This window comes from Acomys minous (assembly GCF_964271855.1).
Source record: "Acomys minous genome assembly, chromosome: 9".
Taxonomy (NCBI): domain Eukaryota; kingdom Metazoa; phylum Chordata; class Mammalia; order Rodentia; family Muridae; genus Acomys; species Acomys minous.
Genome location: NC_140490.1, coordinates 9,724,332 through 9,752,151, shown reverse-complemented (window position 1 = coordinate 9,752,151; position 27,820 = coordinate 9,724,332). Strand labels below are relative to the sequence as shown.

Sequence of the window (27,820 nt, the reverse complement as noted above, 5' to 3'; positions counted from 1 at the left end):
TTATCTTTGAGGTATTTTACAACTGTGCTGCAGAGTTAATGCAGACTTATTCTAATGGGTAGATGTGCACATAATATATCCAAATGGGAGTCAGGAGATTCCGTTTCTATTGAAAAACCATTTTAACATTGCTTTACTTCACACTGATTGATGCCTCGTTGTGACTTCTCCTTTGAATTGGTTGTTAACCTTTCCACCTCCCTCAACTGCTTAACTAATTTTTTTTAACATCTTCACATGGGTTTATCTATATTTATGAGTCCTTAAAGAGAAATGTTCTTTAACAGAGAGCACGGGAAGACCGTCGCCTCTTAAGAGATGAAAGGACTCACCTCAGCCCATGAAACACAAACCCGCCACCTCCTAATTCCCATGGCCTCACACAGGGCACTGGGCCTCCTCACACACCTTCAGGAATTGGGTGCTCAGTCCCTCCAAGTGGCCATGCCAATACTATGCATATGGCCCCCAGTTGCGCTGATTTTATGCAACAAAAACTAATCTAAAAGAACATAACGTCATGATTCATCTTGCTGAGGCGGTGATGACTACTTAGGTCCAAGGGGAAAACAATGCATAAACCTCTCTCTCAGGTTTCTTTACAAGGGCGCAAGGCTGAAGTGGCCAGGCATGGAGAGTGAGGAACATGACACAGGCCCAGCAACGCAGTTGGGCTAGAGCCACAGTGAGAAGACTGCACATCCCCACTGTGCCTTTGACTGCACTTTCCCCACATTTTCATGCCATAGCTTCTCAGCGCCCAAGAAAGCACACGGGAACCAGTGCCTGGTCTCATGGTGAGCCCGTCTATCCATGGAAGGTGGGGAGGGCATGCTTTCCCACTGGAGCTGAGGAACATGTGACCTTCTCCAGGAAACCCCAGCACCTCTCAAGGCCTGTCCTCCATCCCAGGAGGGAAAACAGATAGGGTCTCCCAACCACACAGACATGAAAATCCAGTTTTCAAAACGTAGCTTGCACCAGGCTCCAAAACTACGAAGCCCTGAAACAACAGAGATGTGACCGCTTCATCTGTTTACCTCAGAACTCTGTCACTCATCCTGGATAGCTCAGCTAACGGGATGTAGCTTCAGAGAAACATCCCTATGTTAAACACTTCACTTACCTTGTCTCATTTAACCCTTGAAACATCCCAAGGGAAGGAGCTACCATTTCCTTTTTTTTCTTTTTCTCCTTTTTTTTTTTTTTTTTTTTGGTTGTTTGAGACAGGGTTTCTCTTCTAGTCCTGGCTATCCTGGACTTGCTTTATAGTCCAAACTGGCTTCAAACTCAGAGATTTACCTGCCTCTGCCTCCCAAGTGCTGGAATTACAGGTGTGCACCACCATGCCTGGCACCATTTCCACTTTATTAAAAAACAGAAATGTGGTAGCTGGGGACATTCACCCACACACCAGCAGTATGCAATGACCTGGCCTAGCACCACCAGCCCCTAGAACACACTAACATGTGCACACCTTCCTGGAGATAAAAATACACACATACTTTATATATATAGTAAAAATCCTATTAAGTGATTTCAATAGCAAGTACTGCAGTTTTTTTCCCCTTTGTGCATGATTTGTGTACCTCGAGGTACTACGCAGACACACTCCTGTGTGTGACTGTGGTTATGGGTGTGGCACATCGCATATATGAAGGTCAGAGGAAAACCTCTAGTGTTGCTCTTCCCCTTCCACCTTGAGACAGGGCCTCTTAGTTGTTCTTCTACTGAACAGGCCAGAGAGCTGACTCACAAGCTTCTTGGGATTTTCCGGTCTACGCTTTGCACGTCTTGGTAGACGCTTTGCACGTAGAGGTAGTGGGATTACAGACGTTCATGCAAATGCAGGTCACTAATGCTTACACAAAAGGCCCTTTCATTCACAGCACCTCTCCCCAGTCCATGCAGGGGGGATTTTTTGTTTGTTGTGTTTTGAAATAAACACTTTTAAGAGCAAAACATACCACAGGAGGAGGATGGGGAAGTTAGCAGCATTCCCAGCATTCATATCCCACCCTAGAAGGTTATTTCCTAGCACGTGGTTGACAGCATGTGCAGTCACGGGGTGGGGGTGAGGAGGACTTTCTGTTAGGATTCTGCTTCAGTCTGCCTACCTGTGATGTCACTGCCTACCTGCCATGGGGGCGTGGCCATGGATATAAATGGACAGACCTACCTTGCCCCTCCCTCTCTTACTTACCTCTTTTCTCTCTTCCTCTTTGTCTCTGCCTGCCTCTCTCTCTCTCTCTCTCTCTCTCTCTCTCTCTCTCTCTCTCTCTGGCGTACACTTCCCTCCTTCTCTCCGCATGCTCACTTAATATACCTCACATAATATCTGTTGCCTGGCATCCTATTCTCTTGGTTTTTTTTGTTTTTTAAATCATTAAACCTTCCCTCCTTGACTTCACCACCATGGTGTCCTATCATGAAGGCTAGAGGCCGGTCCCTCCCTCAGGCTCCAGTGATGGAGACACTGTGGCAGTGAAAAGGAAACCAGATCCTGCTGACATCACCGAGCCACTTGGATCACACCAACCCTGAAACTCACTCCGCCTCTGAACTTTCCAGTTTCAGGAGCCAAAACCATCCACTCATTGTTCAGGTTGGTTCAATGGGGTTTTCTGTTACCTGGGACTGCAAACATAATCCCCTGGAGAACAACATTCACTTACTTGTGGCATGGCCCTACGGTGGATAGCTTGGCCAAGGGAACGCATCGTGGACCAATACATTAAAAGAACCACAGAAAGCTGGGGGAAAAAAAAAGACTCCCATATGGATAAAGAGCCAAAGACATTTCCAGGAACGATCCTTAAGAGTGGTTGTCCTTGAGCAAAAGAAACCATACTTTTCACTTTACATTCTATTTAAACAGCTTCTACTTAAGTTTTTAAAAAATGAAATTAAAAAGTTAGAGGTAACAAAATAGATGATCCAAGGTGATAATTTAGTTTGGTAGTCATTAAGCTGAGTTTGAAGCCCCTGCTCGGATATGAGGTACAGAGTACAGAAGAAAGCCCAGTGAATAATTGCCTCCAAGCTTTGCAGGGAGTACCAGTGGGCTCTCACTCCAAAACCAGCATCCCCCACCACTGGTAGACAGATTTTCCAAACCCTGGAATGGTACACACTGAGGAGTATTCTTTAACTATTTCTCCCAAAGTTACAATTTAGCCCCAGGATTTTTTTAGAAATTTATTTATCATATGTGTATGAGTGATTTGTCTGCCTGTGTCATTATGCAAAGCATGTGTGCTTTGTGTCCACCAGTATCAGAAGAGGGTGTTGAATCCCCTGGAACTGGAGTCACAGGTGCTTGTGAACCGTCATCATGTGGGTGCTGGGAGGCAAACTTGGGTCCTCTGGAAGATCGACAAATGCTCTTAATTGCTAAGCCATTACTCCTGCCCCTAGCCCCAGTTTTACAATGCTCATCTGACATTTTCCAGAGGCTCCTTGGAGACAGCAAAAGTAACTGACCAAAGGAACATCCCTTTATATGCCTTTGAGGATGAAGGACAGATCTTGGACACTTTATATAAATAAGCTCAGCTCAATCAGCTGGTCAGCATCCCTCCGGGCCACCTCAACTAAGATGAAGAGGAGTGGTAGGGGATTCCCAAGGTTCAAAGCTGACAAAGTGGTAACCAAGGTCCTCAAGGACACAGAGAAATCTAATACTGGAACAAAGGCCCAGCCAGAGTCGTATACATTTCTCTATCCCTTACTTGTCAGGGCTGAGGAATTTCAACAAATTCTTGAACCTTGGAGGCTATGGACCAGGAAAGCCATCATGTGGCCCCTCAGGGACTGGCTGGGGTTATCCTGGGCTAGTCTCCACAGTGAGGAAATGCAAGGCTGGAAGCCTGCCTCCTGTTCTGCTGAAGGTCCAGGTCCTAAGATGGACCTGTGGGCTAAGAATGCAGTGCTGATAACATATCATGTTTTGGGCATGAATATGACTGCCTCAGAACTGTTCTGGGAACCAAATGAGTTTATTAACATATGTACTCTGAGCATATTTCCTCCATTCCTAGAAGATTTTGTTTACTAATTTGTCATCTTAGTTATGCTAGGCTTCTTGGGGAGCAATGCAGATGGTTTTCCTGCCTAACTCAGGGCTCTGTTCCTGTTGAGGAGAACAGGAACAACCAAGGTTTGAGACACGCAGGAGAGTCAGAAGTAGTGTGCCCGCCCCTTAGAAGCAGGGATGCTGTGGAAGGTAGTCCGATGCTGAGTGCCACAGTAGTCAAGAGGGTTTAACTGGCCGTGTGGAGACTGGAGGAGGAGAGAGGAAGGCTCAGTGAGCCAGCCTGGAAGCTGCCTGAGAAAAGGATGGCAGAGTCCTAAGGAGAGGTGGACAGAGGGACAAGGGACAGACAAGAGCCTTGGAGACTGAAGGGGAAAAAACAGGGTGTGCAGGGATCACATGCTAGCTCATCAGCCTAAGAGGACAGAGCAGGTGGGTGCTCAGGATAGGCCAAGGAATGTTCCAGATTCTCGTTCCCCTGACCTTCCACTTTTTTTCATTTAGCAACATGAGGTAGACTGACGTGGCCCCATTTTAAAAGTTAACTGGGAAACAAACCCAACTCTGCAAGTCATAAACAGACTTCATCCTAAGCAGGGATGTGTGACACCGGAAAGACACCAGATGGGCCCCGGATTGTAAGTTAAATCCACATGAGCAGGAGGAGCTGCTGGAAGCCCTTGGTGTCAGTGTGCCAGCAGGGAGTGTCTGCAATCACCACTGCCTCCAGCAGGGCCACCTACTGATACCTAGGACACACAGCTGATACAGCAGCGTCCTGCCTGGAACCAGTTCCTGCGCACTTTTGCCTGGATGGGCAATACTGTCGGGGCAAGATGGACATAACTGAGAAGATGCTTCCCTAAGCCCTAGAGAGGGAGATTTCCAGTCGGCCAGTCGGTGCTTATCGCTGAAGGTGGCAAAGCCATAAGCCACCTAGGTTCACCTGCAGGGCGCATGAGAAGGAGAGGTGGAACCTTTCAGGATGGGCACGTGATGGCCTGCCTTAGCCACTGGGCTCGTGCACCACCCAGTCACACCTGTGGCCTCAGGCCAGCTCAATGGCTGAATTTATCACTAAAATGCTTAAAGCTTTTCTTTTTAATAGTGATTCCAAACAAACAAACAAAAAAAGACCCAAACAACGGCATTAATATAAAGATATATTCCATAAAAGAGTTTGGCAGGTCAAAAAGAAGCATCACACTTCCTAAAAACACAAGCATTCTTCTTCCTCTAGTCTATAGAGAATTATTTAAAAAATTATAACATCATCATCATCATCATCATCAACACACGCCCACCAGCATCACCAGTATACACCACACTAGAATGTACACTTCGGCAAGTAACTGAAGGTAGCACTCAATCCCTGAACGGTAAGGACAGATACAAGCTATAGAGAAGCAGGAGAGTAGCCCAGCCCAAGGTGGGCAGACGCCGGGTGCACCTCGGGTGTATCCAGTACGTAAGACAGACATCATTCTCAAGAGCAGCCCCAGAACCACACTGACAGTGAACACGGCATCTGGGTGGAGGAGTCACCACGAAAATTAGAAATAAGACGCGCTGAGCTTCCACACGGCACCTGGTGTCTGCGGCTCACCAGGGCCTGGCTGCTGGAGTGTTGCCCTCCAGGGACAGCACACTTTGGGCCACTAGCTGTATGTGGTCATGACAAGAAGCCCATTTCCAGCTGGCAAACAGGAACTGAGGCTCCCTGGAGGGCAGTGGGGAGAAAGGGTCAATCAGGATTCAAGTTCTGGTGGCCATTTCAGTAGCACCGAGACCAGAAGACAGTGAAGCCAACAGGGGTGCGTGGAGGGGGTATGGACCAGAGGGAGAAGCTGTCACAGCTGGTTCTTGAGACACTCGGGAAACTGAAAAGGACAGCTTGGTCCCAGACACTGGGTAAGGCTGCTGAGAAAAAGAAAGCCAGAGAGAAAAGGCTATGAAGATGAAGACATGGTAACAGAACACTCTTACCCCTATAAATAAACTATTTACACGCTTTACCAACAGGAGAGCTGGCCCTCAGCAGGGCTTAATGCTATGGAGAAGCAAGGCTGTTCTATGCTGGGAGAGCAGTGCATGTCTGAAAGGCAGTGGTGAGGTGCTCCTCTAGGACAGGTTATGCTGGCTCAGGCATTCTTCACATAGACATGGCTGAGGATCCTGCAAACTCCTAGCATGTTTGCACCACTGTGAACCCTGGTGGCATGAGGGGGACCACTGGACCACTTATCCCTCCCCATGCTTCTTTATCCGATGACGCCAGAAGCCTTGTCCTCAACCTGCTGGTCCCATACGAATGCTCCACACACAGAAGGTAAAAGGTGAGCATGTGCATAAGCCTTACTGAGTAGGTAGGGACCTGTAGATGTTCTCGGGCTGGCTCTAAGAGGCCATCAAGCCTTCCTTGCAGCCATGGGAGCCATCTGTCCTCAGAGTTACTACTCCACATAAAGACACATTCTCTGTCTCTGGTCAAACCCCTGCAGAGATGCCATGTCAAGCCTGGACAGATGAGGAGGGGCCTTGGTCTTCAGCACCAGCAAGAAGAAACAGAGATGCCATATCAGGCTGATGCCGAAGACTGGGCTCTGGCTGTGGGTGGCTATGTTGACTTCCACATGTGGCTCAGCTCCGTTTGCTGTGTCTGCTTCTCAGAAGTGATGACCTGCCTTCACTGCCTCGATGTCTGAGATCAGAGTCCTCGCCAGGAAGATGCCGAAGATCTGAAACCAAAGCCAAAGATAAGTGGCCCAGAACAGTGACAGGAAGCAGAAGTGGGCTGCTGGAGACTGCTTGCATGGCCTCCCTCACCTACCTTACCAGGTCAAGGGCAAGGTGAGAACAGAACTTGAACAAGTAGCAAAGCATGACCCGCCCCATGGGAAATGAGCTTTGGTAGGCTGTTGCAGCCCTCAAGCAAGGAATAGGTCAGAGCAGGTGCTCAGCCTCTCCCCAGGGAGTGAACATGCCACATACCAAGCTTGAGCTGTAGGTCAAACTGAAAAATAACACCAATTGTTCAGAACCAGCCACCCCGTCAGCCTGATTCCCAAGGGAACAATCTCCCAGCCAGGCCTCTGATGTCGGCAGACAACCCTGACCTTAGCAGACAGGAATGTCGTGAGAGAAGGGTAAGCAGAAGAACATAAACTTGGTAACCTTTGGAAGTGAGCTTGGTTTTTCCCCCTTTAAGCTTGGTTTCATAACTGAAGCCAGCTTCTCTGAAGTCTTACTATACTGCCCACTTCATAAGTAAGATTTTTCTTCCCTTTCCCACAGCTTCTCTCTAGTCTCCTGTAGTCACTCAACACAACTGGGAGTGACGTGGGGTGCTGCAACCAGGTGCACCTTTTTTTTGGTTTGGTTTGGTTTTTTGGGACAGAGTTTCTCTATGTAGCCCTGGCTGTCCTGGATTCGCTTTGTAGACCAGGCTGGCCTCGAACTCACAGACATCTACCTGCCTCTGCCTCCTGAGAGCTGGGATTAAAGGCCTGCACCACCACGGCCGGCTCAGGTCCACCTTTTCAAGGCAGAGTCACCTACAGGAAAGCACCACCTTCACTGTGCCAGAAGTTGCTCAAAGGCAGCCAGTGCCTCTTACACATGAACCATAGTAAAACTTACAATTTCCCTGATATAACTGGGTTATGGCCTTTTTTTTTTTCCAGATTTCCCAGTGGGCACTAGCCACCCCCAATTACCCCTGGACCAACAAAGGCAGGGGGGACCTCTGTGGTGACAGAAGGCTCCAGGAAGCCCAGCCAGGGGATCAGGGACAAGAAAGTTCTACCATAACTGCTAATAGGAAAAGTCACCTCCCACTGTAAAGCTCCTGACATGTCCCCTTAAATCCTGCTACTTTCATCTACCAGAAGGGAAGGACCCCAAAGTGAGTGACAGTTATGAGCCATGCACTTCCATCCCAACCGCCATACTGGTGGTACCATATAAAGTCTACTGAGCTCTCCAGAGAGAGTCACTGTCCTATCTATGTCATAAAAGGCTCTCTCTTCAGCTGTCTGTGGGGACAGAGGAGCCACAGTCTATCGCGGGCCCACCCTCCTACACACATGTACAGGTGCCACCATGCTATACATATACGCATGTACATGTACCCAGCCTTGGACACTCCTTCCTTCCCAGCATCCAGTGCTTGAATTCTGGATCATACCTGAAGCAGCGAGATGGCAATGAAAACACCAGCCACGATGTAGATGTTCCTGGGGAGCCAGCCTTCCAGAGCCTGGATGCATCCTTTTGTAAAGATGAACTCATCCCACTTGCTCTTCAGCTGCAGAGAAACAGCAGTGGCCTCAGCCTGAGCACACACAACCCCTGCCCTGCCCTACGACAGCCTGGCTCTGTATGGGCCAGAGCAAACCACAGCATGTGGACGATGGTCTGCGGAGCCTGAATAAGGACCACAGGGGAAACCCAGCATGAGAAACACTCCAGATTCAGTCTGGGCCGCTCCCAGGGCCCCTCCTGTCTATCTAACTAAAGGCTCTTGGGGACAAAGATGAACTTACAAGGGCATCTGCAGCCTGGAGGAAAAATACACGTCTCCCAAGGTGCCTTCTCAGTCAAGGAAGTTGGCAGAAGAAAGAACAGTGGCCCTTTAGGTTGTGTCTCCTACTGGTAAGCCTGGTTCTGGAGACTGTCAGCCAGATCCCCTTCCGCCAATGCCCCTGGAAAATCAGTGTGTAGGGACGCTGTCCCTGTACACACCCACTCTTACTGCCTCACAAGTGGCAAGCAATCAGCCCCAGTTTCTTCCCATCAACTCCCTCCATCTCAACAGGAATTAAACCTTGGTTCACATTAGTGCCATTACAGGATGCACTGTGCAATGATCATGTTCCCCACGCTGAAATTCTAGCCCCTGAACCTGGGAGTGTGGCTGTATTTGGAGACAGGTCTTTACAGAGAGGTGACTAAGTTAAAGCGAGGCTATCAGGATGTGGTCTCATCAACTGTTCATATAATTATGTGAGAGGGGGGCTGCCAGAGCTTGGAAGCCAGGCCTGGAGCAAACAGGTCCTTCCCAAGCAGCCTCAGGAGTCAACTCAGCCGACAGCTTCCTCTTGACTTCTAAGTTCCAGAACTGTCATTTGTCTGTCATGTAAGCCTCCTTGTCTTTATGTTTTGTTATGGCTGTCTCACATGCAATCAAATTCTTAACAGGAAAGCTACATTTCATAAATATGCATTTTCCTGGCTGTTTGGGATGCTACAACAAAGTACCACACTGGCCTAAAGCAACAGGAATTTCTTTCTCACCACTATGGAGGCTTAAGCCTAACACCAAAGCACTGGCAGATTCAGTGGCTGGTGCTGCATTCTGGCTCAACAGTGTCTTCCCACTCAATTCTCACATGCTAGAAGAGGCAAAAGGCTCTTGGGATATCTCTCTCTCTTTCTCTCTCTTTCTCTCCCTCTCTCCCCTCCTCCGGATTTATTTATTTTATGTGTGTAAAGTGCTCTTTACCTCTGAGCCATCTCGGGCCTTTTACTAAGGGCAGTAATCTCAGTCAGTGATGGCTCTGGGGACTGAGGTTTCAGCTTCTGGGGAGATGAAACATTAAACACGTAGCAGCCTGTTCCTGTGAACTAAGGTCAATGGAAGATCGACTGTCCCATTGCCCATGGCTAAGCAGGGGGTGTCTACATTCCCTGACACCCCTCCCTTTCACAACAGCAGCCGCCCAAATCACCAAAACCCACCAAAGATCAGACTGCGTGGGGTAGGTGTATATCTTTCTGGCTACCTTTTCACACCAATGCCCTCACTCCTATGGTCTGAAGGGAGCTCTGGATTCTGAGGCCCATCCTGGTCCAGGCATCTCTGTCTTGCTACTGGCTCCATGTGGGAGCTGGAGCAAGTCCCACAGCCCACAAGCTTTACCCTCAATTGCAGTACAACAGGCCGCTCTTCAACAGTTCTGTCAGCAGTTCCACACTACTTCTAATACAGTGATGGGGTAAGTGATATTATATCATATCATGGAGCTTTAAATCTAATGTGCATGTGTGTGTGCGTGTGCATGTGTGTGTGTGTGCACATGCACACTTTTGCTAAAGCAGGAGGTTAGAACACAAGATTAAAACCTAAGAAACAGTTCCCTAGAGGCCCTTGAAGCTATGTGTTGGTACGCTTACCTGAATCCTGACATCATAGCCACACTGTGTGTTCACGACTTTTTGCTGTTGGAAAAGCAGAAAACTTAAGTCATTCTTGTCCTGTCAAAAACCTGGTGGTAAGAGGCACTAGAAAGAGCACAGCCCAGTGCCAGGAAACATCTGTGGAAATTCCACCACAGCTCTGACGTCAGCTGCCAGCCCCCCTTCCAGGCTAGCACAGGGGTCAGTGAGCTGATCTGCGGTGGCTCAGCAGTAAGTCTCGTAGACACAGGCTGCAGAACCAGGACTCACCCTGCCTCACCAGGCAGAGCACATAAACCATCAGGCTTGACTCTAGTTCCAGATCACTAAGGACACTGGGATCGGCATTTCATACCAATTCTTATACGTCACAAAATACCGGGATGTATTTTTTTTTTCTTCAGCCATGTTTGAAGTTAAATGCAGACTATCCCCAAAGGTTTGGCCCCCAGTGGTGGTGTCTTTAGGAGACGGAGGCTGGAAGGAAGCTCTCAGGCCACTAGGGATGTGCCCTGGAAGGGAACAGTAGGCAGCCTCCTCTGCCATGTGCTCCTCGCTGTACCACAGACGGGGAAGCAGCCAACACTGTGAGCCAGCAGCTCTTCTTCAATTCTAGGGATTAAAGTTAGGGCCTCCTGCATCGTAAACATACACGCTGCCGCTTAGTCCCACAAACCTTTCCTCAGAGAGTTTGTTACAGCAATGCAAAACCAACTACTACAGCCACCAAACAGATACTCTAAGTGTTCTTAGCTCACAGATCATAATATGAAACAAGCCAAATTCTGCCCCTGGGCTACACTTTGTCAACCTTGGTGCTAGTAGATGATATTACACTTGCTACACTGGTGTATTTCAAACACTCCTGGACACATCAGACACTACTGTGCAACCTCAGCAAATAGGCCTCTCCCAGACCAAGGGTCCTGGCCAGGTAATAACAGGGAAGGCTTGCTTCTTGGAGGCTAGGAATGCAAGACACTATCAGTGTGCTGGAAAGCAGCCGCAGGAAGGCTCCGGAAGTACAGAGGGGACATCGCTCACCGCAGGATCTGGCACACAGCAGGAGAAGGGCACTCCGCACTTCTCTCGGCTGTAGCTAGCACCGCTGCAGTTGAAGTAGACATTGAGGTCCCAATCTTCAGGGCCGTAGGCCCCACAGCACTGATTCTGAAATCATAGAGGCCAAGACACACATGAGAGGGGCCAGGGTCACTCACCCAACACAAGGGGTCTTTGGGTGTTCCCATCTCCACCGAGGTGTTCAGAGACCCTGAATGATGCCAGGAAACTGCAGGCGCCATCCTCTCTATGGAACCAAGTCTAGCTCACAGCATGCTAAGATCCAGCTACTCCTTAGCAGAGCCCACCTGAGCCACACCCTGCCTGTTAAAGTCCCTTTGACATAACCCTCTCTTAGCCCAGAGAACCCTGCCTTAGTAACAGGCCTTTCTTCCTGATAAATGGCCACGCTGGCTCTAGTTACTTTTTTGGCCTTTTAATATAAAACAGCTGCTGAATATCTACAACAGGGGTGAGTTACGACTATGGTGAACAGCAACAGTAACTCATTAAACTTCTGCCTTGACCTGGAGTCTCCACTCTCCACTCCCCATTACATAGCACAGCTGATAAAACCCCTCATCAGGCTACCAGTGTGCGGCACCAGCACACTAAGAGCATCGCTGTGGCGGAAGCAGCCCACCACAGCAGGTCCCTGAAGCCAAAACAAGGCCAGCAGGATCTCTGCCTCCCTTCACCCCACTTTCCTACCGAAACCCCCACTGTCCCCATCCCTACTCCTTCACTCCACAAGATGCTTTAAGGACTTGATGACTATCTAACTTTCCTGTCTCAAACCCTAGAACTTACTGGATCCCTCTTTATTTTCAGAAGAAAGGGAGCCAGGCATGGTAGAGCACACAACATTCGTCTAATTTCAATAATCAGAGGCTTGCAAGCTCGAGGGCAGCCTGGGCTACATAGCAAGATCCTGTCTCACCTGTCTCATAAAGAGACAGAGGCAGATAGGTGGCAGGGAGGACATCCCTTAGCAAAAAGCAGGGGAAAGTGCCAGAAACTAGCAGACCCAACTAGCAGGAACTGAACAAAACAGGGGCAGCAAGGTTCTACCAAGTCAAGTGACAACACACAGAGGCCTCCCTGATCACATAAACGGACTTTTCTGGTCGCCATGCTACATGCAACAGGGGAAACAAGTTTTGGCTAACAGTATCAGTTGGTTATTTTTAGTGCTTTCTGGTTTATTTTCTTTTTAGAACCAAGTGTTCCATAGAAAGGACATATCAAAAGCCAGGCTTCTGTGAGGAAGATCAAACAGGCCACTGTGTCAGGGAGCGGGCTCATCCCCGTGGCTGGAGCAGCCAGTGATTCAAGGTTCCAGGTGCAGCTGCAAGCAAGGGGCAGGGCAGGAAGGCTGATGGCCACAGCCGGAGCCTGCTGATCAGGCCCCTGGGGAAAGGTCCAGAACGGACACAGAGGCCTTCCCCCAGGCAGTTTGCCCTCTCAAACAGGACAGAGAAAAGTCTCCGAGAGGAAGGGGACAGGAATAGCTCCTGCAGTGAGTCACAATCTAGGGGGAGGAGCTCCACCCTCTATAGCCCCCTATATCTACAGGGCCCACGATCTGGGGAGGACTGTGACGGCCCACATGGCTCCTATGAAAGGCTAGGAAGCCTGGACTCATAAGGGAGGAATGGCCTATGGGTGAGAGACAGACTTGTCTGCCTAATCCAAACACTGCAAGGGAGCAGGGGCTGGAGCTGCTGTGCCAGCAGCCGAGCAAAGCTGAGCTGACCAGAGGATGAGTGCGATGCTCTATACCTCCCCGCCATGTTGGGTCTGAGGGAGGGCCTTGCTCCCACCTCAGCTGCAGAGCACCAGGGACTGACCAGAGGCAGGAAGGGCATGTCAGGGGCAGAGCTTACGGCTTTCTGAAGAGAGTCGATGAGGTTCTGCAGGTCAATGTCGTCCCGATAGGACTTGATGTTGCTCTCGAAGAATTCCCGGAACCGATCCCTTACCCAGTCCTGGAATAGAAAGGCCAGCACGGCCACGGCCAGCTCCAGGAAGAAGATGAGCACAATAGCCCCACAGAACTGCATGGGCACAAGAAGAAAGGGGGAGTCAGCCATATCTGACCCACATGCATGTCCACATGCAGCTCTCTCTAGAAACACGGCTGCCCAGCTACAGGCAGTGGTGATAAGTCTATTGGGACCCACTGGGACACAGACACAGCTCTGCATGAGGCCTGAAGTGTCTGTTAGGACTCTAAGAACGTTTGTCACATGGAAATGTGAAGAAAACTTTCCAAGAAAACCAGAGAGGAATTGCAAGCGTGCACAATGTGCACACAGCCTGCCCATGTGGAAGTGAGATGCAAAACACAGGATCATTAAGGGGGAGGAGACCTAGAGAAAGGTGTGTGCTCTGCTTTTCAAATGAAGTAAGCTCAACCTAATAAGCTCAACAAATAATAGATCATTAAGAAAATAAAGGCGTTTTCCTCACCAGATGCTATTTATTTTTAACTGAGTACACTTAAAAAATGAAGTTGTAGCTAAATATAAAACTAAACTCTTAGTAATGTGTTATTCTGCCAGAAAATTAAGAACTCTACATTGCACATCCAACAGGCTCGCACCCAGGAGGAAGGAAGCCTTAATGCTACTGGCAACATCGTTTGATCTTAGTCAGGAAGGGCAAGGGTGAGCAGCAAACAAACAGTCCCTTTAGAACTTCTAAGGGGAGCTATAAAGCAAAGGAGTTGGGCAGAACCTCTGCAGTCAGCTGGCAACTCCTACAGGGGAGGGGGAGCCCACAGGAAACCCCATTCTCCTAGGGTGAAGAATTGTCATCTGGGTTTTTCTCCCTAGATCTTCCCTGCAGTGAGACCACAGGTTCAAGGACTGCCCCCACTACTTCTGTTGCCTACAGCAGAAACCAGATGTGAGCAGTGCCCCCAGCCCATCGCACCCACGCCCTCCCGCCCTCAACTCCAGCACTACTCACAAACTTGAGCAGACAGATGTTCTCTCGTAGGGCCCCCACACAGCCTGCGAATCCCAGTGTGAACATCACCACGCCCACCATCAAGACCAGCACCACAGGGTCGATTCCATGCAACCGGGTCACCTTTGTGAGGTCGGACAGCACACCCTGAAAGAGGCAGAGAATAAAAGGTAGCGGTGTCCTGAGAAGCAAGTCAAGGCCCTGGGGGCAAGCCGTGTCAGCAGCTGAAGCCAGGGGCCTGCTTCCCAAGGCTCGGTCCTGTCATCAAGAACCAGGACACATGTGATGGCTAGGCACTGCCCACCTCCTAAGCCTGAGGGCATTGTCCTTGTCTACCTATAAGATGCTTTGGCCAGGCCTCAGAGGAGGGGAGTCCTATGGGCTATGGTCAAACTGGCTAAAAGCAGCTTCATGATGAACATTTTTTAGGAAACACACCCAGCAAGGGTAGATGAAGGACAGAGCGTCGCCTATCGAACTTTCTGTGACAGAGGCATCCTGTTAGCACTATCCAAAGAGAACCACTGGCTGTACTTGCAATAAACAAACAAACAAACAAACAAAAAACAAAAAGCACTTGGAAGGCGGCAGGGGACAAATAAAAATTAGCTTATCATTTTTTAAGATTTAAAAAAGGCACTGGTGGTGTTGCCTGGCAACCTGAGTTTAATCCCAGGACCCACATAGTGGAAGCAGAACACCAAACCTACTCCTGTAGGTTGCTTTTTTACTTCTACTCATGCACATACATAAATACAGTGGCCACTCCAGGCAGTAAAATTAAAAGATAATACACATAGTTATATGTGGCCAATGGCAATCATAACGGACAGGTAGGCTCCGTGTGCTTAAAGGGAAGAGAAAAGAGTTGCCAAACCAGGCAGCTGTGTAGCCAGCTCCAAGATCAGGGCTCATCCAGGTCAAGCCTGCTGCCATTCCAAATGCAGCCACACGGTGGCGCTGTTAGGCATGGGTTGCTGCTTCCAGGTCACTGGGACAGACACTGTACTCCAGCTTTTGCCATCAGGGGTTCCCAGGCCTCCTAGAAAGGTGCCCAGGCTCAAGGGCAGACCCCACTCTGTTCTTAAGACTATCACGTGAAAGCTCATAGATAGACCAAAGTGTGGTGTTTTCTTTTTCTGGAAGCAACCGCAGGTTCCACCAGAGGTAGAGGGGGAGTGTCGGCTTCGAGGTCCTCCTTGCTCCTTGCTCCTTCCGGTGAGAATTCCATCTCTGACCACTTAAGCACTATCATTAACCTACCATGGGGTAAGTAAGGTCAGCACCATGATTCCACCTTGCCCTGGGGCTCTGACCCCCTAGGACAGCAACTGTTCCCTTATCTAGCTGCACAATAAGAGCCTGGCCGGCCCTCCCTCACACACTAGCAAGCAGCACAAAGGTGCTTAAGGACACTTCATCTCCTAGAGAGCCTAGGACCACAGAACCAGGCTCTTCTCCCTCTTCTCTGTGGGCCAGGACAAGCATTTCAGGAATGACCATGACCAGGCTCAAAGACCTGCCCGCTTGTTCGCAGAGGTCTGGACAGGGTCTAGGAGGCAGCCCCAAGCCTGCCTTGGGCACAGCTGCCAAAGCCTGGGGTTATTCAAGGCTTCTGGGAACTGGGGAGGAGTATCTCCATACGCACAGAGCTCACAGCCTCCAACCTAACTCTTCCAGACTTGGCCTAACTGTCCGTGACCTCCGGAGCAGAGGCAACCTCAGAGGCGCATTCTTTCTGAGGGTTAACACTACAGAACTTTTCTCTGCACTTAGTGCCTATGGAACAGGCTGGAGGAGGGAACAGTTCCAGTCCATGGCTCTGGGTCTGGCCGCCTGGTAACCGGGGCGCGGCAGAGGTTCCACCTACCTTTTCGCTCCATGCCCACAGCCCGACTCCAAGGAAGACAACTCCAGCCAGCTGAGCAGGGTAGAGGGAGGGAGAGAAGAGTCAGGTCAGAAGCCAGCACTGGGAACAAAGTCTGTGTTCTAGTACCCTATCCAAGGTGGCACCCGAATCCTGCAGATGACAGGAGCACTCTGCACCAACAAGGCATGGAGACTGCAGATAACCAGCACCTACCTCCCCACAATGGCTGGGGGCTGCTGTCTACCACAGATGATCGAATAACCAGAGGGCTGAGGTAAAGATCCCAAGATCAGTCCTTAAGAGCCTGCCACATGACACTGTTTCCTTACCTCAGCTCACTCGACTGTGCTCTTCAGTGTGTATGATGCCTGCCAGAGCTGAGGCCCATAGCCCAGCTAAGGGTCTACATGGATCAGACCAGCTGCAAAGCAAGCCTATGCGGGAGAGCACACCCAAGACCACCTGTTCTCACATCTCAGCCCCCAGCCCAGGATTCAGACCTCAAACATATGCAAGCAGCTACTCAGGTCATTCACTGGCCAGAGTGGGGCCTCCCCATCCCATCTGCACATAGCACGAGCCACACATATGCTACAGAAACACTGGGGGTTTCGCTGATGAATAAAGCTAAGCGGCTTTAAGCGGAAGAGAGGCACTGTAACGCCAACCTCCCTCCTACAGGCACTCACTATAGCCAAGATAACGGGATGCCCAAATGAACTGCACAGCCCTAAAGCAGAAGTTTTTCCCATATAAAACTAAACACCCCATGCTCTGCAAGTGGAGCTGCCTCTAGTTTATGTTTGGTTTTGTTTGTATGTTCGTTTGAGCATGTTGGGCCTCATGGACAAGTTCCCGGAGCCACCCCACACCACAATGGTTTCTTAATAGATAAGTTCTTTGTTCTCCCGGATGCCATGTGCCACACATGGCTACTTCCTCTCCTCCACAGCAGTTTCTCAATGGCATGGGAAGAAAAACCAACAGGCCACCCTACTGCTCCCTAAGGTACCCAGTGACTTTCTTCTCTTCCAACAAAGTGGAGTCTTTTTCTCATCATGACGTCATCAGAAGTGAAGCCACTTCTTCCCAGACCTCCAACAAACTGGAAACATCATTTAAAAATCCCCTGTCAAGTGACAGCCACAGGGCTGGCCTTAAAGCCCCCAGTGCAGACAAAAGTTCTCAGATCCTCAAAGCCCTGCGGGTAGCATACACACATCCTCTCTTAGCTCTGGACTACGTACCACAAATATAATGTAAACACTGTGGAAATAGCTGTTCTTGGTATTGTTTAGGGAATGATGGGGGGGTCTTCTGTTCAATACAGTTTCTCTAGTGTCTTCTCTCCTGGTGGGGGGAATTCAGATGCAGAGCTGCTAGTTACTGACCATGGTCATGGTCGGGTCTCTCTGCTCCTCCAAACTCTCCAGTGGCTTGACCTCACCCATGGGATAAAAGTAAGATCCCACCACAGCCCACCATGCGCTGGCCTTTTGAGAAGGTTCTTGTCCTGGATCAGTTCCTGGCCTCCTCCTTCACATCATCCAGCTCTCCTCTTGAGATGACCACCTTCACCATCCTATGCCAGCTGTTCCCCGTCCATCACTCGGAACTACCTGTGGCCTGGCTCCCCTGGCAGGGCCGATCCTAAGTCAAACAGACCGTGCCTACCTTCCAGTCATGCTCTCTAAGGACAAAGGTGTCTGTCTGCTCAGGGCTGTACCCCATTCATGTACAGAAGGATGGTACAGAGCAGGCCCACGCGAGAACTTCACCAAGAGCAGATGCCCCCAAGTCTAGGGTCTATGCATAGTTCTGGGTCTCACTCACTCCTGAGGGCCAGCAAGAGCCTACCATGATCAGTCCACAGAGACAGAGCTGGGGCAATATGGCTGAAAGGTATCTGACACTACTGCCATCCAACACTCCCATTCAAACCCAAGCCTACCTAGCCAGTTACTGAGGCCACCCACCTCTGGTACCATGAGGACAGGTGAAAGAAGGCTGTCTGGAAACATTGCATTAGCGACATCAGAACTGCCCTTTCCTCCCCACTGCCCCCCACAGTATCCCATTTATTTTTCCCCACATTAAATTAGCCTTCAAGCCACACACACTTAGGTGTTACTGAACTCAGGCTGAGGTGTTTGATTTGTTCATTGGTTTGAGACTGGGTCTCTCTATGTAGTCCTGGCTGTCCTAGAACTTGTTATATAGACTAGGCTAGCCTTGAACTGAGAGATCCTCCTGTCTCTGCCTCTAGAGTACAAATTAAAGCCATTAATAGAGTAGGATTAAAGTGTTCACCACCACATCCAGCCTTGAGGTGTTGTTTTAATTCTTCCCTGGGGTAACTAAAAAGAAAGATGTTTGCTCTGCCAAAGCATGTATGCGAGGCTGTGCAGCTACAGGCAGGTTCCCATTCGTGTCACAAATACACACACACACACACACACACACACACACACACACACACACACCTTCCTTCAAGACTTGTAGGAGATTTCTCGCTGGGTCGGTCACAGCTATGCAATAATGTTTTCTCTGATAATGACTAAGAATAAGGACATCTTATTCTCCTGTTGTCTTAAAGGAAGAAGTGAAGTTAACTCATACCAGAAAGACAGGAACTTATCAGCCGTGTGTTACATCACAGGTTCAGTAAATATTGCCCAAGGCAGGAACTCTGGAGACCAATTACGGTCAAGGAGCCTGAGAGAGGACCAGACAAGGGAAGTGACCTGCCTCTGAACGCACATATCAGCTCCAGGAGTGAGTGACAAACCCGTGGCTTCCTCCCCAGACCTCCCATACAGATGCAGAACAAATGTAGAACCATTTGTGCAAGGCCCCACAACTCGCTGATGACTTAAGAGCCCAGCTGGGTCTCTCTACCCTGACAACATATCAGCTCACTACCCACAAGGTACGGGGACAGGAGAGCAACAGCACCCTGAGTCACTTACCCTAAAGAGTACCTACAGAGTGATGAAGGGCTCCACAGAGCAGTTTCTAGGCTGCGCATGACTTACACAGGCAGGTGTTAAGAAGGTGCATTCTAAGAGCCTACATCCCACCCAGGGAGAAGGAGCTCTCTGAGAGTCTTTGTAAAGATTCAGGAGCAATTGCAAGACTAAGGTCCCACTGGGACAATGGGTTAAAGAAGTTCACAGTATAATTCAAGGAGTCCCAGGACCTAGGTTATTAAGTGAAAATCTCTGGGCTATCTTCCCTAGGGCTAACTGATCTAGAAGGTCCCTCTCTCTCTGTGTCTCTGTGTCTCTCAGTGTGTGTGTGTGTGTGTGTGTCTGTCTGTCTGTCTGTCTCTCTCCCTCTCCCCCCCCCTCTCTCTCTCTCTCACACACACACACACACACACACACACCAGCAATACCCAAACTTCCTCTGTATTAGTCAGGGTTCTGCAGAGGAACAGAACTGACAGAATGAATGAGTGAATGTACATATGGATAAAGGGAATTTACCAGAATGCCTTGTAGGATGTGGTCCAGCTATTCTCCCAATAGCTGCCTACCAAAAGAAGGTCCAAGAATCCAGCGGTTGCTCGGCCCACAAGGGCGGCTGTCTCGGCTGGTCTTCAGTATGTGCTGGAATCCCAAAGGTGGAGGCTCTAATGCCAGTAAAGGAATGGACTTGCCTGGGAGAGCAAGCAAGAACAAAAGCTTCCAACAAGCTGCCAGTAGGTGTGGCCTAGATTAAAGATGTATCCTCCCACCTCAGAAGATCAAATTAGGGGCTAGAGAGATGGCTTAGTGGTTAAGAGCGCTGGCTGTTCTTCCAGAGGTTCTGAGTTCAATTCCCAGCAACCACATGGTGGCTCACAACCATCTATAATGAGATCTAGTGCCCTCTTCTGGTATGCAGGTGTACATGCAAGCAAAACACTATATGTTATAAATAAATCTTTAAAAAAAAAAAAAGATTAAGTTAAAAGTAGGTCTTAACACTTCAAATGATTTAGTTAGGGGGGGAAAAAGTCCCTCACATGTGTAGTATATCCAGACACTTGGTTTGAATTAGTTCTAAATGTAGTCAAAGTTGACAATCAAGAACACCCATCACACCTTCCAAAAACAAAAATGAGACATCCCATTGGACATTCTAAAATGGCACAGACTTGCCTTATTCTGGAAGTCACAAGAGTCCCCTCAACATAAAACAAAAACAAAAGGTCCTACTAGTGTATCCTAAGCTAGCACAGGCTTGACTTCCCTGGAGGGCACAAGAATCCCTTCACCATAAGAGTAAGCCTGCTGCACTTTATCTAAGCATGATCAAGTCTCAATAAAAGTATCTAAGCATGCGGTGGCACATGCCTGTAATCTCAGCACTCAGGAAGGCAGAGCCAGGTGGGTATCTGTCAATTTGAGGCCAGCCTGGTCTATAAAACAAGTCCAGGACACAGCCAAGGCTACACAGAGAAACCTTACCTCAAGAAAAAAAAAGAGGGGGGGGGGCGCGTCCTAAGCCCTGCCAGGCAGGAAGAGGAGAACGTTCGAATGTCACACAGCTCAAGAGCAGCCACCCAGGACTCAATGGCCTTTGTCCTTTACACAACATGTGCAAGTGTGTAGGCAACTCTTGCAGGCTCCACATGTCTTGTCTTCCCACCAGTACCGACGCTCTGCTGACCTCTGGTTCTTGGTCAGCCTCTTTACTAACTCAGGCTGATGATCAGAGCCAGTTCCCTACATTGTCTCAGAGATAAGCGGAAGGGAGCCCACTGCAACCCCAGAGCCCCAGAACAGCACTGCAGGTCAGCAGCCCAGGGTCCAGCACTGCAGGGCAGCAGCCCAGAGTCCAGCACTGCAGGGCAGCAGCCCAGGGTCCAGCACTGCAGGTCAGCAGCCCAGGGTCCAGCACTGCAGGTCAGCAGCCCAGGGTCCAGCACTGCAGGTCAGCAGCCCAGAGTCCAGCACTGCAGGGCAGCAGCCCAGGGTCCAGCACTGCAGGTCAGCAGCCCAGAGTCCAGCACTGCAGGGCAGCAGCCCAGGGTCCAGGGTTCATTCTGCAGCATTCTAGTGAGTGGACCTCCTGCATGTGGGGGCCTTCTCTGAGCCTGTGCTTTCCTCCACACGAAAGAGATGGGCCTTCCTTACACAGGGGAGCCCTGCTTTCCTGAGTACAGGCAGGTGGCACCAGGACTGCGGGCCACCAGGGTGACCCCTCCTACACGTACACCTGCTGCACTGAAGACTGTGTCCCCAGTAACACTTAGTCTCTATCTCCAACTTGCATGATTTAATCAAGTAGAAGACATGTATTTCCAGAGAGGTTAACTGAGATGGTAAGACCCCACCATTCCAGGCCGAGGCCCCAGGCTGAATGAAAAAGTGAGATGCCTGGAGCACTAGCATTCTCTCTCTACTTCCTGACTGTGACCAGTCACCTCATGCTCCCACTGCTGTGGCGTATTACACCCTCACACCATGACTGTGACCAGTCACCTAAGGCTCCCATGGCGTGGCGAACTACGCCCTCACACCATGACTGTGACCAGTCACCTAATGCTCCTGCTGCCATGATGAACTACACCCTCACACCGCGAGCCAGAAGTTTTCTTAAGTTGCTTCTGTCAGGCACTGTGTCGCAGCATGGAGAATGTAGCTAGTACAGTCTTGCCCCTCGCAGCTTCCAAACACACTAGTGTCCAGATGGGGGAAAAAGCCCCCCATCCGGAGGCTCAGCTTCTGCTTCTGGAGAAAAGAAGAGGCGCAGAGTTCAGGAAGGGAAGGCAGGGAGGATGCAAACAGAAAGCGGGGGACACCAGGGGCCAGAAGAAATGACACTAACAACTTTGGTCTTCCACATCCCAAGGCTGAAGCAGCCATTCTCTGTGGTTCCATGTCACCATCAAGTGCCTCTGTTGGCTATGCTTTGCCACCTACGTCCTACCAGGCAGGATGGAAAGCCAGGGTCCTGGCACACTCCAGAATCCCAAGGTCTGTGAGTTCAAAGAATACCGGAGACACTTGAGACTCCTTCAAATGCCCGTGATTCAACTAAACTTGGGGTCAGATTGGTCTCCAGGAGACACAGACGCCAAACCAGGGCTTGTAACCCTTCCTTATGCCACAGCCCTTTAATACAGCTACTTCTGGTACGATGACCTCCCACCATAAAACTGTTTCATTGTTACTTCACAGCTGTAGTTTCGGACTGTTATGAATTATAATGTAAATATCTGTGTTTTTTGGTGGTCTTAGGCAACTTCTGTGAAAGGGTCAATCAACCCCGAAAGAAGTCGAGACCACAGTATGAGATGCCCTAAACCCAGCCTGGCCTTGCAAGTCCACCCAGTGGGCTGAGCGCTGAGTCATAGGGTATCTACTGGGGCTGTGCAGCCCTGCCCACTAGGAATGGGGGAACCCTGGGAGCTCTTCATGGAGCAGGGACTCTCTTTCCAAATAATCCCATATTAAAAGCCTTAACCAAGGATTCAACAAATGGCTCAAAGGGTAAAGGCACGCCAACCTGATGTCTTCATTTGACCTCCAGATCCAACAGTGGAAAGACAACAGACTCCCTAAATTGTCCTCTGATCTCTATATGCACACCATGACACACGCATATGCATGTACGTGTACACACACACACACACACACACACACACCACACACAAGCAATACTAATAAATAAAATAAACACCCACTTTAAAAGTCTGAAAAGAACCATCTCTCGATGGAAGTTTGGCCAGTCTGAGAAGCAGAGGGGAGGCTGGGGCTGGCTTCCTCGGCTTCCTCATTATAGGGGAAATGGGGCCCATGGCAGGAGGCACCATGCCCAGGGTCACAACGCTATCACACACCAGCTTTTCCTCCCTCCGGATGGGTGGCTGCTGTGAACAAGAAGCAGATGTACCCTTTGCGGCTGTTGGTGACCCAGCAAGGGGCCCAGAAAAGGGTAAGGACTGCTCCAGGGACATAGTTCACTGTGACACTAGAAACTTCAGCCCCACCCAGAAATGTGAGGTCAAGGCAAGGCAAGGGAGGAACAGTCATCCAAGAGAGGTCCCCCAGCATGACTGCCCCTGTGCACAGTGACTAAACAGAGAGATCCCAGTGAGTAAAGCAATCCCAGACAGTGAACATTCTCAGTTCTGTATGTTCCATGAACTTTGCTGCAACTGTTCCACTGGCTGGGAACACTGGGAGAAGCCAGAGATGACAGACAAATGATGGGGGCGGCTTTGTTCCACTGAAAAGTATGTGCAAAACAGGGAGGACCAGGTCACGGGGCCAAGACCTGCACTAAACCATCTGGACCCAGGCACCAAGACAGGATTTCCTTTAGCTCAGCTCAGGGTAGCACTATGCATTATTTTATCAGTTCTTTTTTGTTTGTTTTATTTTATTTTTTTATTTTTTCCAGACAGGGTTTCTCTCTTGTAGCCCTAGAACACACTTGGTAGACTTTGTTCACCTGCCTCTGCCTCCCGACTGCTGGGATTAAAAGCATGCAACCAGCTACTTTAGCAACTCTTAACAGCTTACAACTGTATGTGATTCACGACACATGCCCATACCAAAATATTTTATAACATCATCCCGTTAGGGAAGAATCCTCTCATGAAAAACTACTAGGTAAAAATTACTAAATGAAAAAAAAAAAAGACATGTAATAAGGTGGCAGAAATCAATACATAGGAGACAAAGGAATAACAGCAAAGACAGAATTAGCAAGGGCTTGAAGACAGACACACATGCTGCAGGAATGTAGAGGCAAACATGTGACAGGAGGAAAGGAGCAGAAGAGAGACACAGAAAGACTGTTGCGGCCGGGCGCTCAGGAGGCAGAGGGAGGCAGAGCCCTGAGCCTGAGGCCAGTGTAGTCCACAAACTTCCAGGACCACAAGAGATGCATAATGAAGCCTTGTCTCTCTCCCTGTACAAAATGCAGTTCACACTAACGAAAGGAAACACACGAGAGGACACTTTGGGACACAGGTATAGGCAAGAATTTTCTGGATAGAACCCTAGTAACACAAAAAATAGGCCCAAGAATTGGCAAACAGGATTACATGAAATTAAGAAGCTTCTGCATGAACACATGAGTACACGCACACGCACACACAAAACAAGCTGAATGAACAGGCAGCTTAGAGAATGGAAATCTTTTTGCCAGCTGCATTAGCCTAAGGGATTTAGGTTAATATATAGATTTGCAATAATAATAATAATAATAATAATAATAATAATAATAATAATAACAACAACAACAACAACAATAACAACAACAACAACAACAACACTAAAAAACAAAAAGAAAAGTACCCAAAATGAAATGAATGGACAAAACACGTGGTCTGACTATGCAGCTCTGGCTGGCCTAGAGCCCCACCGTGTAGATCATACTGGCCTCAAACTCAAGAGATCCATCCACCTGCCTCTAGCTCCTGAGTGCTGGGATTAAAATGAGCATTAATTTGTCTGCCGTGTGTGTGTGTGTGTGTGTGTGTGTGTGTGTGTGTGTGTGTGTGTGTGTAAAGAGAAAGAGAGAGAGGAAGAGGAGGAGGAAGGGAGAGAGGGAGGAAGGAGGGAGAAATGGGGGTGGGGGGAGCGAGCGCTCATCATCCCCAGCCACCGAGGAGATACAAATTAAAAGTACGCTGAGATTCCATGTAAGCCTGGTCAGAAGGGCTAGTATGAAGAAAGCGCGTGCTGGTTGGTAAGGGTGTGGGGATATAAGGGGCCCTTATGTAATGTTGGTGGGAGTATAAACTGCTCAGCCACTACTGAAAATCATTGTGGGGCGTCCAAAAAAACTCGTATGTCAATGGAGGCCAGGAAACCCGAAGGTGCCCACAAGACAGAATAGAAGGCTTCAAGGAAGGGTGTGAGGCATCAGTAGAACACACGGTAAGAACTGGAACCGGAAACTCTGGAAGTAACAGGGTAGGGCAGGGATAGGAAGGAAGGGAGAGGAGGACAGGGGATAAGCCAACACTAAGAGGAAGTGCCAGGGCGTGGAGAGCTTGTCACAGGTATCTTCTGTGTTCCTCACCTTATTTACTGAGCCAGGGTCTCCTGGCAGACAGCCTGACCCAGAGCCTGCCCTTTGAGTATCCACCCAGTTTTATGTGCCCAGTCCTCACTTGGGCAATAAAGTGATCTATCCACCGAGCCCTCTCCCCAAACCCTCAGCACAAGTTTAAAAAGAGATTTCTGTAAAAACAAAGAACAGTACAAACAAGATGGAACTGAGGCCCCACACAGCCGCTGACTTCTCCAATGGACAGTGACCACGCAGTGATCTACTGGCACAAACAGGATGTGGACAGACACAGACAACTTGGTCTTGCACACACCCTGTAGACATATACCAACCACATGCCAGGCACCAGCCTCCATGAACCTGGGACAGCCTTCCTCCATAAATAGTGGCGGTCACAGCTTCACACAAGGCTGAGGCATGCGGAGGTCAACACTCCCAGCCACACCTTAACTCTAGGGAAGTCCCTGACTACAGCAGTCCTCATCCTCTGCCCTCAGCCTTGGCACGGCTGAGTCTGAGAGTATGCACATTCCTACCTATTCCAAGAGATAAAGCGAACCACTTCCTGTGCACTGGAGCAGCTTTTCTGGAAAAGTGATTTGGACTGGGCAAGTGTGTCAGCCAGGTCAAATCAATGGACACACCTTCTGAGCCACTAGATCTCACTCCTGGGAATCCATTTCAACAATAACTTCCCCCCCTTTCCTTCAGGGAAGACTCTGTACTACAGAAAGCCTAATCTCTACAACCTTATCTGGAATAGTGAAGGAGCCTAAATGTCTCACTTGGGAGGTTCTACAAAGACACAACCAGAAAGACTGTGCGGCACCAACCTGAATGCTCTACACCAGTGATGCTGATGCAATAATGTAGCCCTCCAGATGTCAAGGATTCTGCCCATAAAGACATGAAAGTGCACACGCCTACAGACAGGCAACTGCAGCATGAAAGAGGAAGGCAAGTTATCCTGGGATGCCTTGTTTAGTCTTCTGGGACTCATGCAACTGCAAAAGGTTCACTCAATAACTCTTGAAAGAAAAGCTACCATATCTCAGCAGTGAAAACAAAACTACATCACATCACTATTAAAACAGTAGACACCTCTCTCTCACACATGCATCATTTAAAATATGGAAGCAAAGGAGCTGAGGATGTGCTCAGTTGGTAGAACGCTTGCCTAGTATTCATGAAGGCCTGGATTCAAACCCCAGTACTGTGTAAAACAGGCACGACAGTGGTCCATGCCAGAAGGACCATCAGAAATGCAAGGTCACCCACAGCTACATTACCTTATCTTAGTGGGGGAAAGAGTCTGGGAGAGACAGAGAGAATGAGAACGCATATTATAGGTGAGAAACCTACTGCAATCAGACTTTGGTCTCACGCAACATGGGTAGAGCTCAATGGGAGAAAAAAAGGCTAGGCTAGCCCCCCTCCCCCTCAACAACTGGGGGATGGGGTGTGGCTGTGCTTTCTACCTGGTTTCTTGCTGTCTCTCTGACAGGGCGGTAGGGCAGCCATTGGTCCTGATGTGTCAAGAGTAGACTGGGGTTCATTTGTTGTTCTGGCAAAACTATCAATAACCTCTCCCTTGTTCTTAAATTTCCTGACCCAGACTATAAATTATGTTCACCCTACACATAAGTGGTATCAGACACCTTGAAGGAGAGGGCTTTAAGTTAAGCACAGAGCTCAGATTTTCACAAGGTGTTCCACTGTCTAAATCAGATGCAAGGCTGCACAGTTAGGCTCAGATTCTAACTCACAAAACTTACAAGCCGGAAAGTTATGGCTCAAACTTAAAATCACTAAGGATGGCAACAGCAGAATGTTGTTTTTTGTAAGCGGTTTTTTTTTTTTTTAAACTAAAGACACACAGAACAGCTAGGTGTGGTGGCACACACCTTTAATCCCAGCACTCGGGAGACAGAGGCAGGCGGGTCTCTGAGAGTTCAAGGCCAGCCTAGTCTTCAAAGTGAGTCCAGGATAGCCAAGGCTACACAGAGAAACTCTGTGGTGGTGGTGGGAGGGGGGGGCGCTGTAGAGGCAGAAGGCTCTCCTTGTGCAAACTCTGCATCTAGAAGGGATGGAGTATTCATTTTAACTCTTTTTATCTCTGAAACAGGCATGGCCTTTATCTGAACTTGTGAAGATTACAGTCAATGCTTATGGGGAAAGCAAGCCCAAGTTGCAGATAATACCCCTCAAGAACAACCAGGAAGCAAAATCCAAAGAAAGTCCACATTCTTTACAGAACTGGGTTGTATGGAACAAAGACAGGGCCTTCCACAGCTCCCCGAGCCTTGCTTCTCAGTTTCTCTTCCTCTGCTTGCTAAAATGAGACACTTCTTTTTAAATTGTAGTGAAACACACAGGATATAACTTCTTTTTTGCTATGTGGCACTAAGTACATCACAACAGGGTCAGCCATTACCGCCATCCATCAGAGAACTCTTTTTATATTCCACAATGGAACCCAGACCCTTTAAGCAAAAAGCGCCCCATGCTCATCCCCAACATTACACACAGAAAGAGAGAAGCTGAATTTGGCCTCCGTTACCCTCTTTCATTCTCTTGTCCATGTGATGCCGTCCATCATTATGACTTCCCCAGTCTTGAACTTCTCAGCATCTGGAACAGCGGTTCTAAACCTACCTAAAGCTGCGAGCCCTCAATATAGTTCCTCA

General features: G+C 49.1%; 1 protein-coding gene across 1 annotated transcript in view; it reads right to left on the bottom strand.

Moving 5' to 3' along the window:
- Positions 1-5,183: 5,183 nt before the first annotated feature.
- Positions 5,184-27,820, bottom strand: part of TSPAN14 (tetraspanin 14) — a 59,599-nt gene continuing 36,962 nt past the window's right edge. The window contains exons 3-9 of the mRNA XM_084794322.1: positions 16,116-16,166; positions 14,246-14,392; positions 13,159-13,329; positions 11,255-11,380; positions 10,208-10,252; positions 8,220-8,339; positions 5,184-6,771 (exon numbers count right to left, since the gene is read on the bottom strand). Coding sequence (XP_084650448.1) covers positions 6,700-6,771; positions 8,220-8,339; positions 10,208-10,252; positions 11,255-11,380; positions 13,159-13,329; positions 14,246-14,392; positions 16,116-16,166 — 732 coding nt within the window. The 3' untranslated portion in view covers positions 5,184-6,699. The remainder of the gene's footprint in view (positions 6,772-8,219; positions 8,340-10,207; positions 10,253-11,254; positions 11,381-13,158; positions 13,330-14,245; positions 14,393-16,115; positions 16,167-27,820) is intronic.